The sequence below is a fragment of the Polypterus senegalus genome, chromosome 6 (assembly GCF_016835505.1).
Source record: "Polypterus senegalus isolate Bchr_013 chromosome 6, ASM1683550v1, whole genome shotgun sequence".
Lineage (NCBI taxonomy): Eukaryota > Metazoa > Chordata > Cladistia > Polypteriformes > Polypteridae > Polypterus > Polypterus senegalus.
This window is the reverse complement of record NC_053159.1, coordinates 6,496,497-6,509,800: the sequence shown is the minus strand read 5'-3', so window position 1 is coordinate 6,509,800 and position 13,304 is coordinate 6,496,497. Positions and strand designations below refer to the sequence as shown.

At 42.8% G+C, this 13,304-nt stretch overlaps 1 protein-coding gene across 4 annotated transcripts in view; it reads left to right on the top strand.

Annotated features, from left to right (window-relative positions):
* vwc2l (von Willebrand factor C domain containing 2 like) overlaps positions 1-13,304 on the top strand; it is a 78,214-nt gene that overhangs the window by 18,877 nt on the left and 46,033 nt on the right. For 2 of the 4 annotated variants that reach the window (XM_039755338.1, XM_039755336.1), the window contains exon 3: positions 10,462-10,554. The exons of 1 other annotated variant lie outside the window; for it this stretch is intronic. In XM_039755338.1, the coding sequence (XP_039611272.1) occupies positions 10,462-10,554 (93 nt within the window). The remainder of the gene's footprint in view (positions 1-10,461; positions 10,555-13,304) is intronic. One more of the 4 variants, XM_039755337.1, reaches the window with a different exon arrangement.

The following is a 13,304-nucleotide window of genomic DNA, read 5'->3' as shown; positions in this document are numbered from 1 at the left end:
GCTTCCCAGGTCCTCCCTGCGTGGAGTTTGCATGTTCTCCCCGTGTCTGCTTGGGTTTCATCCCACCATCCAAAGACATGCAGGTTAAGTGGATTGGCGATTCTAAATTGGCCCTAGTGTGTGCTTGGTGTGTGGGTGTGTTTGTGTGTGTCCTGCGGTGGGTTGGCACCCTGCCCAGGATTGGTTCCTGCCTTGTGCCCTGTGTTGGCTGGGATTGGCTCCAGCAGACCCCCGTGACCCTGTATTCGGATTCAGCGGGTTAGAAAATGGATGGATGGATGGAATTTTCATACAAATAATGGAGCTCAAAGTGCTTTACATGATAAAGAAAAGAGAAAAAGAAAAAGAAAAAGTAAGAATTAAAATCAGAGAACGCTAATTAATATAGAATAAAAGTAAGGTCTGATGGCCAGGGAGGACAGAAAAAACAAAAAAAAAAAACTCCAGACGGCTGGAGAAGAAATAAAATCTTCAGGGGTTCTGAGGTCACGAGACCACCCAGCCCCCTTTAGTCATTCTACCTCACATCAATGACCTCAATCAGTCTTCATGGTGTTCAGGGTTCTCATGGAAGGGCTTGATGATGACAGTCAGGTGGACTTCTGGCCTTTAATCCATCAATGGAGGGACATCACGGTGCCCTGATTAGGTGGTGGTGGCGCAGATCACAGATCACAGAAAACCAGAAAAAGAACAGAAGAGACAGTCGGGGTTAGTAGGGATTATGGAGCCGCCATGAATAGTAATGATAATTAATTGAATATACAGAGCATCAGGATTAAACTAAGATGAAGCTCTGAGAAAGCCATGTTAAAGTAAAGTGTTTTCAGCAGTTTTTTTAAAGAGCCTGGTGAATTCCCAGATTTGAGGTGCATAACAGCAGAAGACCACCCGCCCGCCTCACCACTTCTTTTAAGTTTAGCTCTTGGAATTCTATGCAGACCCTCATTTGAGGATCTAAGGTTACGTTATGGAGTGTAAGGTGACAGACACTCCGATATATAAGATATTTAAGGCTTTGTAACCCATCAATAGTATTTTAAAGTCAATTCTAAATGGCACCAGTAACCAGTGTAGTGACGCTCAGACTGGGGTGATGCGCTCAGATTTTCTTTTCCTAGTTCAGATTCTGGCAGCTCAATTCTGCACTCGTTGTAATCGATTGATGTCTTTTTTTGGGTGGTCCTGAGAGGAGTGCGTTACAGTAATCTAGTCGACAGAAAACAAAAGCGTGAACTCATTTCTCAGCGTCTTTCAGTGATATAAGAGGTCTAACTTTTGTTATATTTCTTAAGTGAAAAAATGCTGTCCTAGTGGTCTGATGAATATGCGATTTAAAATTCAGATTACAGTTAAACAGTTACCCCTAAATTCTTTACCTCCGTCTTGACTCTTAATCCTAATGAATCAAGTTCATTTCTAATATCCTTATTATTTCCATAATTGCCAATCACTAAAATTTCAGTTTTCTCTTTATTTAGCTTGAAAGAATTGCTATTCATCCATTTAGAAACACAAGTAAGACATTGCGTTAGTGAAAGAACAGAGTCGGGGTCATCAGGTGCCATTGATAAGTACAGCTGTGTGTCATCTGCATAGCTGTGGTAGCTCACGTTGTGCCCCAAGATAATCTGACCTAACGGAAGCATGTAAATCGAAAAGAGCAGCGGATCAGGATAGAGCCTTGTGGAACACCATATAGGATATCAGGTGTAGTCCAAGTATAATCACCACAACGAACAAAGAATTTTCTACCTGCCAGGTAGGATTCAAACCAATTTAAGACACTGCATGTGTATAGCGCCAACATCCGGATTGGACCTGCTTTTGTTTCAGTTCCACTTGTTCCAGGCTGATTATTACTTTCCTTGTTTTCTGAATTTGCACCTCGATTATTCTTTTTCTTTTTTGTCTCTCCAATGCTTTTCTCCACGCTGCTTTCTTCATCGCTTACTCGTCTACGTTTCATTTATAACGTATTGTCCTTATACGCTTTATATGCGCTGAGAGCCCTGGACCTGCGTGTGCTCAAAGCCTCCTTTACACGACTGAGTGTGTGTCTGGCTGCCCGTGCTCTTATTTGGTTGTAAGTATGGCGTGTCTTGCAAGAATCTCATGTTCTACGTCATGGCGAGACGGTCCTGAGTCAATCTCTCGGCACAAAGTCTCATGTTTAAGGTCCCCGCGAGACACTCTGTGGTCAATCTCTCTAGTCTCGCGGGTCTTTAAAAGTTCCTTCTGTGATCTTAACATGAAGATCTCATCTCGTCGCCCTAGTGTTTCCATCCAGGATTTATTTTTATAATAGAGAGATGATGATGATGATTATTATTATTTGTAATGATTGGATGGTGAATCAGTGACAAAGGGTGGTATATGTAATCAGAATATAAGTTTAATATGTCACTCTGCTCTGGGCAAATATTTTAAATCTACTTTTCTTTCTGCTCACACGTACAGAGAACACAAAGCCAGATTTAGCACACAGGAGTTTATCATATAGGAACTGCTAGGCAAGCTTTGTAAGACAAGACAAGTTAAGGACAACTACGAAATGGGCAACGTGCACTATTTCTGTGTGTCAAACTCAGCATGACATTGTATCCTCTCTTTGCCTTGTTTGGAATTGTATGATTTACCTAAGTGGGGACCTGCACATGAAGAAATGGTATAAAGCCTTGGATCATCGCCCGGCACACCTTTGAAGTCGATAACGTCATCCGATCCTGAAAATCCTTCCAGCACAGCAACGAAAATGGCAGACTGTATACATCGGGCTCCCACTACCCGAAGGTCTTGTCAAGGCTTCCTTCATCTGTTATGCCGCATAAACAAAAGTTATTTCTCCTATGTGATTTCTTACTGCTGTATCACTAAGGGAGGGGTATCACCTTTGAATATTATAAAATGCCGCAATTACAAAAGAACTTATGCCAACAAGGGAGCTAGCGCCCCCTGCTGGATACAGACTGAAAGAGACAGACAGATGTGGTCAGAAGGGGTGGAGCCTGAAAGAGACAGAGAGGTATGGTCAGAAGGGGTGGAGCCTGAAAGAGACAGAGAGGTATGGTCAGAAGGGGTGGAGCCTGAAAGAGACAGAGAGGTATGGTCAGAAGGGGTGGAGCCTGAAAGAGACAGAGAGATAGGAGCAGAAGGGGTGGAGCCTGAAAGAGACAGACAGATATGGTCAGAAGGGGTGGAGCCTGTGTAACACAAGTTTAATATGTTACTGTTCTCTGTACAAAAATATTTTATAAATCTACTTTTTTTTCTACTCACTTGCACAGTGGAGACATTTAGCACACAGGGGCTCATCATTTAGAACTGCTAGGCAAGCATTAGGAGACAAGACAGAGACAACTACGAAATGGGCATTGTACTATTTCTGTGTGTCAGAATCAGCAGGACATTGGATCTTCTTTTCCTTGTTTGAAAAGACACGATTCACTGAAGTGGGGGTCTGCACATGGAGAGAGAGTATAAAGCCTTGGATCATATACTGTCATTCATATCTATCCATCCATCCATCCATTATCCAACCCACTATATCCTAACTACAGGGTCATAGGGTTCTGCTGGAGCCAATCCCAGCCAACACGGGGCACAAGGCAGGAAATAAACCCCGGGGAGGGCACAAGCCCACTGCAGCATTCATATATATATTTCTGTTTATATTGTTTGATATAGCGCCTTTCATCTGTTTCACACTGTGCCTTGTTATCGATCTACAATATGCTTCTTGTGTTATCTTTTATGTAGTGCCTGTGCTAGAGTTGATTTTTACTGTTAAATATTCCATGATTAAGATTTCCATGATTTGATTATATTGAATGACTTGTATTCTTCTTAACTCTTCACTTTTGCCTTTAGCAACGACAGAAAGCCTTTTAGTTAACGCGTCTTGATCTGTGACTCAGTCCCGCTGCTACTTTAGTACAAGGGCAAGTATGGAAACGAAAACCGGCGTAATCTACTGTGCGTAGCAGAATTCCAACTCCGAGGGTCCGTTTAGTGGTAACTTGCAAGGACAAGAGAAATGAAGCTAATAGATAGATAGATAGATAGATAGATAGATAGATAGATAGATAGATAGATAGATAGATATGGAAGGCACTATATGATAGATAGATAGATAGATAGATAGATAGATAGATAGATAGATAGATAGATAGATAGATAGATAGATAGATAGATAGATAGATAGATAGATAGATAGATAGATAGATAGATAGATAGATAGATAGATAGATACTTTATTAATCCCAAGGGAAATTCAAATATCGCACACTTCTGTAATCAACGGTGCATTTAAAAAGTGCAATCAACGGCTGTCACTCCCTGTACTGGGTGGCTTCGCACTCGTGTCACATGGAGGGATTCTTCCCATCCTGAACTGGCTTTGCGGGTTTCATTTTGACACCCGACACCTGGCACTCACATCTATCTTTCTGTCTGTGGTACACGACTGCGTGCCACAGAACAGGTCAAATTTGGGGACCTTAGTTTGCCGGACCTCATCGTCTTGTGGATGTCAAATTACACGACCAGAAATGGCAGGGCCAGGACCAGCTGTGGACTTTTCAGATTTAGATTTTTCGCCCCACAAATCAAAATTTTCTTGAGGTTGCTGCATTTTGAAGACGTAGTCCTGTGCTTCTTTTATCTATCCATTGTATACGGCCTCCCTTCATATTGAATTTTCCATCTCTGTTTCTTGATATAGCGCCTCTCGTCTGCATCACCCAGCACATTTTACCTACAATACATCCCTGTCATTATTTATGATATAGTGCCTGTCACATCTGTCTCTCTTATATACAGGTATATATATATATTGACATTTATGTCTATGTTTCTTTCTACCCAAGATGAGGTGCAAGTCACAGAGCTCGCCAAATTTAGCAACTGTATTTTGCTGGGCCTCGTCATTTAATGGATGTCAGATTACAAGACTTAGAATTGTACGGGATGACCCGACTGGCACTTTTCAGTGTTTCAGAATTTCAAAGTATCTCGAGTTTGCTGTATTTGGTCAACCGAGTGCTGTGCTGCCTTTATCTACCCATCATGTACGCCCCCCCCCTTCATATTGATATCTCCGTCTGGATCTTTGGATCTTGTGCCTCTCGTCTGTTTTACATTGTGCCTTTTTATTGATCGTTGCATGATCTGTTATATCGACATTCCCATCGGCTGTATGTTTCTGTCTGTCCTACACGACTCTGAATCGCAGTGCTTGTCCGATTTGACGGCGGTAGTTTGCTGCTCCTCGTTGTCATGCAGATGTCACATTACACGACTAGACATTGCAGGGGATGACCAACTCCACCCAGTCAGGGCCTCGTCCGGAGAGTGAACCCCATCTCTTGTGTCTGCGAGTGCTCACTTAGAAGATATTTTATAAAAAAGACTTACAAAAGAGGTCAACGTCATCCAGCCATCCATTTTCCAACCCCTGCTAACCCACAGTGGGGGTCACAGGGAAGCTGGAGATCATCGCCATCCAGCACTGGTTGAGCATAAGGAAGGAACACCACCTGGACCGGGCACATAACTGAGACAAACATCAGGCTGGGAGCGCTGATTTGGAAAAGGCATTACTGGGCAAGAGAAAAGCTCCAAAGCAAACAGAATGCAAAGCAACTTCATGTTTCCTTACATACAAGAACCTATCAAAGCCATTAGCTAACCACTGAGCCACCTGTTTTCAAGCTCCAGGAGTGTCCAGCAGCAGACCCCAAGAAACTCCACGTGGTTAGTTGTTCTTTATCAGTATGCTGCTGCTGGAGTATGTGAATTTCCCCTTGGAATTAATAAAGTATCTATCTATCTATCTATCTATCTATCTATCTATCTATCTATCTATCTATCTATCATAGCACCTTTTATTATCTATCTATCTATCTATCTATCTATCTATCTATCTATCTATCTATCTATCTATCTATCTATCTATCTATCTATCTATCTATCTATCTATCATATAGCACCTTTTATTATCTAACTATCTATCTATCTATCTATGGTTAACCTCCTCCAATAATGACAAGTGGTAAGTAAACCAGATGACATAAATGTGCAATCCAATTGGCCGTTTACCGGTGCTGCCAAGGTCTTGAGCTGGACTGATCTCAAATAATGACGACTGCCCATCAAGTCAGCTCAACCTACTTGGTATGGGATGCCTAAAAACAGTGTTATTTGTGATGCACCATCTGTTGGAATGACAAATGAATACATTTTAGTACTAAAAGTGTTTACTATGCCATCTTTGGGAAGGACACATAGCAACTAGATGGACTTGGACAAACAGACAAACACACCTTTCATGAATCCTCTCATCCAGCTCAAAGCTGTGCCTATAGTGTATAGTGTTTGGTGTAGGAAGCAGCCCAGGATGGCATGCCAGTCCATCATGGGGCACACGCACAGTCTTAGCTAGAGTCAGTTATCCAAAACATGCATCATTAACACAAGAATAAAGCCCTCGGAGACTTGAGAAGAACACACGGTGTCCACACAAGCCAGGCACTGGCAGGGCTAATCACTGAGCCGCCTCATCACTCCTACTGCACATCGCGACACCACAGAGTTAAAGGGCGGGGAGATGCAGGCTGATCTTGTGCTCCTTGCACAATGGCTGTAATTGCTGTGTGATTAAACAATTAACACATTTACTAATTTCTATGTGATTTAGTTCAGGTAAACACAGGATCTCCATTTCAGAGACAAAAACGAGCACAGCGATGAGCGCCATTGTTACGCTAGATTAGAAACGTAATACAATTAGCAATCAAAGCGGCAAATACTGCCACATGAGTTAAAACTTCTTCATTATTCCCCGAATGCGATGAAAGGGAGAGGACGTTCTCGTTTGTCTTAAACACACGGCACACCTCTGACATTACACGTGGAAGGCTGTCTTGCTGGAGTAGACGTGTGCCTTTACAAGTCTGGAAAGTGAGGTGGCTCAGTGGTTAGCTCTGCAGCCCGACTGCTCTATGGACCCGGGTTCAAATTCAGACCCAGCTGGTTTCTTTCCTTTTTCCTTCTCTGTCACATCTCAGTGGTAATTTACATTTCCGACAAAACCCCAAAGACGTGCAGTTTGGCTAAGTGGCCATCTTAACTCTGCATGAAGGCCCTCCAACCTGCAGGGAAACACTTGGGGGTTGGTGGCAGAATTGGCACTCCAGCCACCATAAAAACCTCACACTGTTCCGCTCCATCTGAAATAGTGTGGTGCTGAGGTGTCACCCGTTCCGTTGCTAAACTCGGGCCCTAATCTGGGATCCTGAGTTGGTTTGTCGTGTGGTGCGTGTGGCAATGTGCTATATCAGTGTGTGCTCCTAACCTCATCTCTCCTGACAAAGACCCTTCGTACCCGACTACTCAGTTTGGCTGGATTGCCAAAGTCTAGGAAGAGTCCAAACTTCTGCCATTTCACAATTCTTGTGCTGCTAGGAGGACTCAAAGCTTTAGAAATGGTTTTATCCCCTTGTCCTGATCAACCTGTGATATTGGAGGACTACAGAGAGTCCCTTGCACTTCATTGCTTGGTTTTCAAACTTGACATGCAGTGTGAATTGTAGGACCTTCTATACAAAAGTCCTGGTTGTTCCAGACATCTTCAAGTTAACCATTTTTGAGTCTACTCTGGTCCAGGGGACACTCGACGCTTTACAAATGGATTCATCCCCTTGACCTGGTGAATGCCTCACCACCATTTGATCATGGTGGTCTACAGAGAGTTCCTTGGACTTTGTGGCTTGGTTTTCAACCCTGACATGCGGTGTGAAGTGTGGCTCCTCTATTCTCAGGTCCATGTGTGCCTTTCTAAATGATGTCCAGTCAATCCAGTTTGTCACAGGTGGACTCCAATCATGCCAAGAAAGAGCACCACAGATATGATGTTTGTTCTGAGGATGTTGATGGAGAAGTAAAGAGAGAAGGCCAGAAGGAGTTGCATTGTGTCTTTGTGGACCTGGAGAAAGCATATGACAGGGTGAGGAGAGGAGTTGTGGTATTATGTGAGGAAGTCGGGAATGGCAGAGAAGTACGTTAGAGTGGTACAGAATATGGACGAGGGAAGTGTGACCGTGGTGAGGTCTGCAGTAGGAGTGATGGAGGTGGGATTACATCAGGGATCAGCTATGAGCTCTGTCTTATTTGCAATGGTGATGGACAGGCTGACAGACGAGATTAGACAGGAGTCCCCATGGACTGGACTGTTTACTGATGACATTGTGATCTGTAGCGATAGTAGGGAGCAAGTTGAGGAGAACCAGGAGAGGTGGAGATATGAGAGGAGAGAAGAGGAATGAAGGTCAGTAGGACCACCAAGACAGAATACATGTGTGTGAATTAGAGGGAGATCAGGAGAATGTTGAGGATGATGGGAGTAGAGTTGGTGAAGGTGGAGGAGTTTAAATACTTGGGATCAACAGTATAGAGTAAAGGAGGGTGTGGAAGAGAAGTGAAGAAGAGAGTGCAGGCAGGGTGGAGTGGGTGGAGAAGAGTGTCAGGAGTGATTTGTGACAGACGGGTATCAGCAAGAGTGAAAGGGAAGGTCTACAGGACGGTGGTGAGACCAGCTATGGTATATGGGATGGAGACGGTGGCACAGGAGACAGAGCTGGAGATGGCAGAGCTAAAGGTGCTAAGATTTGCATTGATGTGACGAGGATGGACAGGATTAGAAATGAGAACATTAGAAGTTCATCTCAGGTGGGATGGTCTGGAAACAAAATCAGAGAGGTGTGGACATGTGCAGAGGAGAGACTCTGGGTATATTGGGAGAAGAGTGATAGGGATAGAGCTGCCAGGTAAGAGGAGAAGAGGACGGCCTAAGAGGTTAATGGATTTCGTGAGAAAGGATATGCAGGTGATGGGTGTGACAGAACAAGATGATGAGGATAGAAAGATATGGAGAAGAAGATGATCTGCTGTGGCAACCCCTAATAGGAGCAGCTGAGAGAAGAAGGAGGAGGAGAAGAAGAAGAACTCCAATCAAGTTCTAGAAACATCTCAAGGGCAATTCAAGCCAACAGGAAGCACCTGAGCACAATGTGGAGAGCCACCACAAAGGGTGTGAAGACTTCCAGGAAAGAGAGATTAAAGTTTTTGGTTTTTAATAAGTTTGCAAACCTTTCTGAGGACAGGTTGCCACTTTGTCATTACAGGTTACTGAGTGTAGATTGTTGGACAAAAATGGCAAATGTATCTGTTCAAAAGTAAACCTACAATACAGTAAAGTGTGCAGAAAGTGAAGGGGTTCTGCAGACTCTCTGAAGCCACTGTCATTAGGGTCATGGTTGTCTTTTCTTCTTTTTAAATATATAATACACACAAACATGGAGCAGTAATCATAATTAGAAATGGCATGAGAGGAATAATTTAGTAATGTTAACGTCGAGCCTTTATTCTTCTGTAAATCAAATTCCTAAATTTCACAAACGGCCGATTAATGGAGTGCTGCTCACGGGGTGGTCCTTCCAATGGGTTGGTTCTCCCAAGTCATTACAGGACTTCTGTAGGTCTGTTAGGATGACCATTGGGGTTTTGGTCACCTCTCTGACCAATGCCCTGCTTGACCAGTTAGCCAGTTTGGCTGGATGGCCCATGTTGGGGAGAGTCCTGGTGGCTTCAAACGTTTTCCATTTCACATTACTTGAGGCAGCTGGGCGCCTGGGGACATTCAAAGCTTTAGAAACAGTTGGATCTCCTTACCCTGATCAGGGTCTCTCCACCATTTTATCATGAAGTGGTGGGGGGGTCTACAGAGACTTCATTGGTTGATTTTTGTCCTTACCTGCAGTGTGCATTTTGGAGACTTCTATGCGCAGGTCCACATGTGCCTCCTAAATAATATCCAGTCAGGTTAGTCTACCACAAGTGGGGTCCAGTCAAGTTCTAGAAACATCTCAAGGAGAACAATAGCAAATGGGATGGACCAGAGAACAATGTGGAGTCTCACAGAAAAGGATCTCCATACTTTTAGGGATGACTGGTTTGTTTTTGATAAATTTGTAGGACTTTCTGTTTTTGTATGTTGTTACTTTGTGATGATGGATTATTGAGTTTAGACTTGTGGGCAGAAATGGCAAATGTATTCATTTCAGATTAAAAATCAAAGTGTGCAAAGAGTGAAGGGGGTCTCGATTCTCAATCCACTGCCTTTCTGATATCAATATTTCTTTGTTGCTCTCATGATTGTTTGTTTTTTTTTTCTTGGAATTTCACGACTCCCTACCTCCAGTCAAATTTTTATTGCTTTACCTTTTTATTTATTTCTAACTGATTTTCTTCTTCTCCAGTGTGCCATCTCAAGAAAGAAAGAGTTATAACAAAAGTTTTAATGTTTGTGTTCTTTATCGCTAGCTCTGTCTAAATGAAAAGTGACATCAATGCTTTGTGTTTGCACCTTTTGTTCCCTGAAGTACCCTAACTCAACCTTAGTAGGTGTTTCACCTCCAGGGATCTCCGCTGCCAGAGGATGGAACTGAATTCCCCGCGACCTCGCCACAGCTGCAATCAAGAACTGGAAATCTTAGGGTGAGTTCAGATCCCAACCGGACTGCTTGTGCTGGGATGTGAACTCAGGTTTTTACTGTGGTCGGCCCACCGGGATAATATTTTGAGGAGACGCTGAGCCGCACGCCGCTGCATGGCCGAAAACGGGCAGATGTCCTCTCGACTATTAAGATGAACGGGGGGAAGCCGATCAATTGGAGCTGAATGGGCTCAAGGCAGGAGGGCACAACTGGCACTGAAACAATACGAGTGGCACTGGATCCATAGGGGCACGTGCAGAAGATGGACTAGGGTCTTTGTCAAACTGAATGATGCTTTACGCATACTTTGGCTTACTTCAAGAGTTTACTCTCCACACAAACAAAAAATCGTATTTTTAGTGAATGCATACATGTTGAGGTTAGACATACGATGTTGGAAAGATGAGGCCCTCTATACTACATAGACAGATAAGCAGATATAATATTCAAGGCACCTTATAGCAGATTAGAAATGCACTATATGATAGATAGATAGATAGATAGATAGATAGATAGATAGATAGATAGATAGATAGATTTGAAAGGCACTATATAATAGATAGATTTGTGAGGCACTATATAATAGATAGATAGATAGATAGATAGATAGATAGATAGATAGATAGATAGATAGATAGATAGATAGATTTGAAACTATATATAGATAGATTTGTGAGGATAGATAGATAGATAGATAGATAGATAGATAGATAGATAGATAGATAGATAGGAAAGGTAGCCATGAAATTCACTTAGTACTGTATACTGTATGTGATAAGAAAAGCACAATACATTTCACTGACAGCTTTGTAGATAAATATCCAACACAGCATATAATAGAGATATGAGACTTCGCTGGTATGGGATTTGTGAAAGCAGTGTTAAGAGGTGCAATGCGCCACCTGTTGGAATGAAAAATGTAATGCATTATATTACTAAATGTTAAAATTGAACATACATTATTAGAACATTAGAACACTCTAGACGAGAACAGGCCATTCGGCATGTCCCTCTGTAGGTTGATCATTTTCATTTCCATCCTTTCGTTCCTAACACATCACCATATCAGTCCATAGCAGTAGAGATAGCCAGCAGGATTATTTTTTCCCCATTGCAATCTGATGTGTTTTCAAAGTGTTCATTTAATTTTTTTGAGCCGTCTATAATCACATATAGTAGAGCAAGGCATCTCCTCCCAAAAACAAAATCCTAATTGATGGCCATCACGGGGGAGGTGGATTGAGCGTGTGCGAGAAAAATGCTGAAATGTTACTGGACGTCAAATTCTAGCAAAGGGCTTTCTCTCTGATCTTCATCATCTCTAACACTGGCGGTTTTTTTTAATAACTTGAGGAGCCCTTCCATTTACAGCCTCCTCTTTCATTAGATGCTGATGTATTTATTTATTTATTTATTCTGTTCTTTTTTTTACCTTTCCCCACTTCACAGCTTCTTGATCTTTCTGCATCCATTTCTGCACCTGAATAAATTTATATTTCATCAAAAAAAAAAAAAAAACACTCCACTCTCGCTTGCTCTTCATCACACCTCTATGAACGTATAAGCCGCAGAAGGAGCTAAAACATTGAATTTCAAGGGCCGTTCGCTGGTTTGTTCTGAAAGCTCGGAGGTCTTAAAAATGTCATCAAATGCGTCACACAGTAAATAAGTTTCTGTTCTAAAGGGTCTTTTTATTGTTCTTGAGAATAAGAATGTAAATCACGCAGAGCTTTTTGAATAATCTGCAAAGGAGACTAATGTGTTATTAACCCAGGAATTGGGTGTATGGCTGTACATTTTCTCTGGATGCTGTCCATGGTCCTGGTTCATTTGCTCCAACCAATTTTGAGAGGGCATTTGATCTCCCGACAGCAGTAGTAGGTTGCCTTCAATCTCGAGGGGTCATGCGTTTGGACCCCAAGGTGGTAGCAGCGTCTTCTGTGGCCATGGTGTCCAATATGAGAGTGGCATTTCTGGGCCACACTGTGTGCTACAGAACACTACAGGATGTCCAACATCTTGGGCGTGGGATTTCCTGTTTACCCTCTTATCGTGCCATATCTTCAGAGACCCTTCATCACCTCCTCCTTCAAGGTATTCCTGGCAGAACCATGTATAACAGAATGCTGAGGGAGCTCCAACATCTTGGGCATAGGATTTCCTTTGGACCTTCTTATTGCATCACTCTGGTGTCATACATCTAGAGACCCTTCATCTTCCTCCTGCTTCCAGGTACATATCGTATTTTTCGTGTACGAAAACATTTGGGCATGAGATTTCCTGTGGACTATCTCACCTTGGGCATGGGATTTACTGTAGCAGGTCACTTTCTTTCTCGCGGGATCATGTGTTTGTACTCCTGGAGGACTTGGTGGTAGCAGCATCTAATGTGGCTGTGGAGTCCATTTATGAGAGTGGCAGTTCTGGCTGCGCTGTGTACTTCAGAAAATTGAGGAAGTTCCAAAATCCTGGGCATAGGATTTCCCAATTACCATCTTATTGTGCCATACTTCCAGAGACCCTTTGTCACCTCCTGCTTCAAGGCATTCAGATCGAACCATGTATAACAGAACACCATGGGAGCTGTAACGTCTTTGGCATGGGATTTCGTTTGGATCCTCCTATTGCATCACTTTGGTATCATATGTCTAGACCCCTCATCTTCCTCCTGCTTTTAGGTACTCCTGGCCATACCATGTAGAAAAATACTGAGGTAGCTCCAATGTCTTGGACATGAGATTTCCAGTGGAC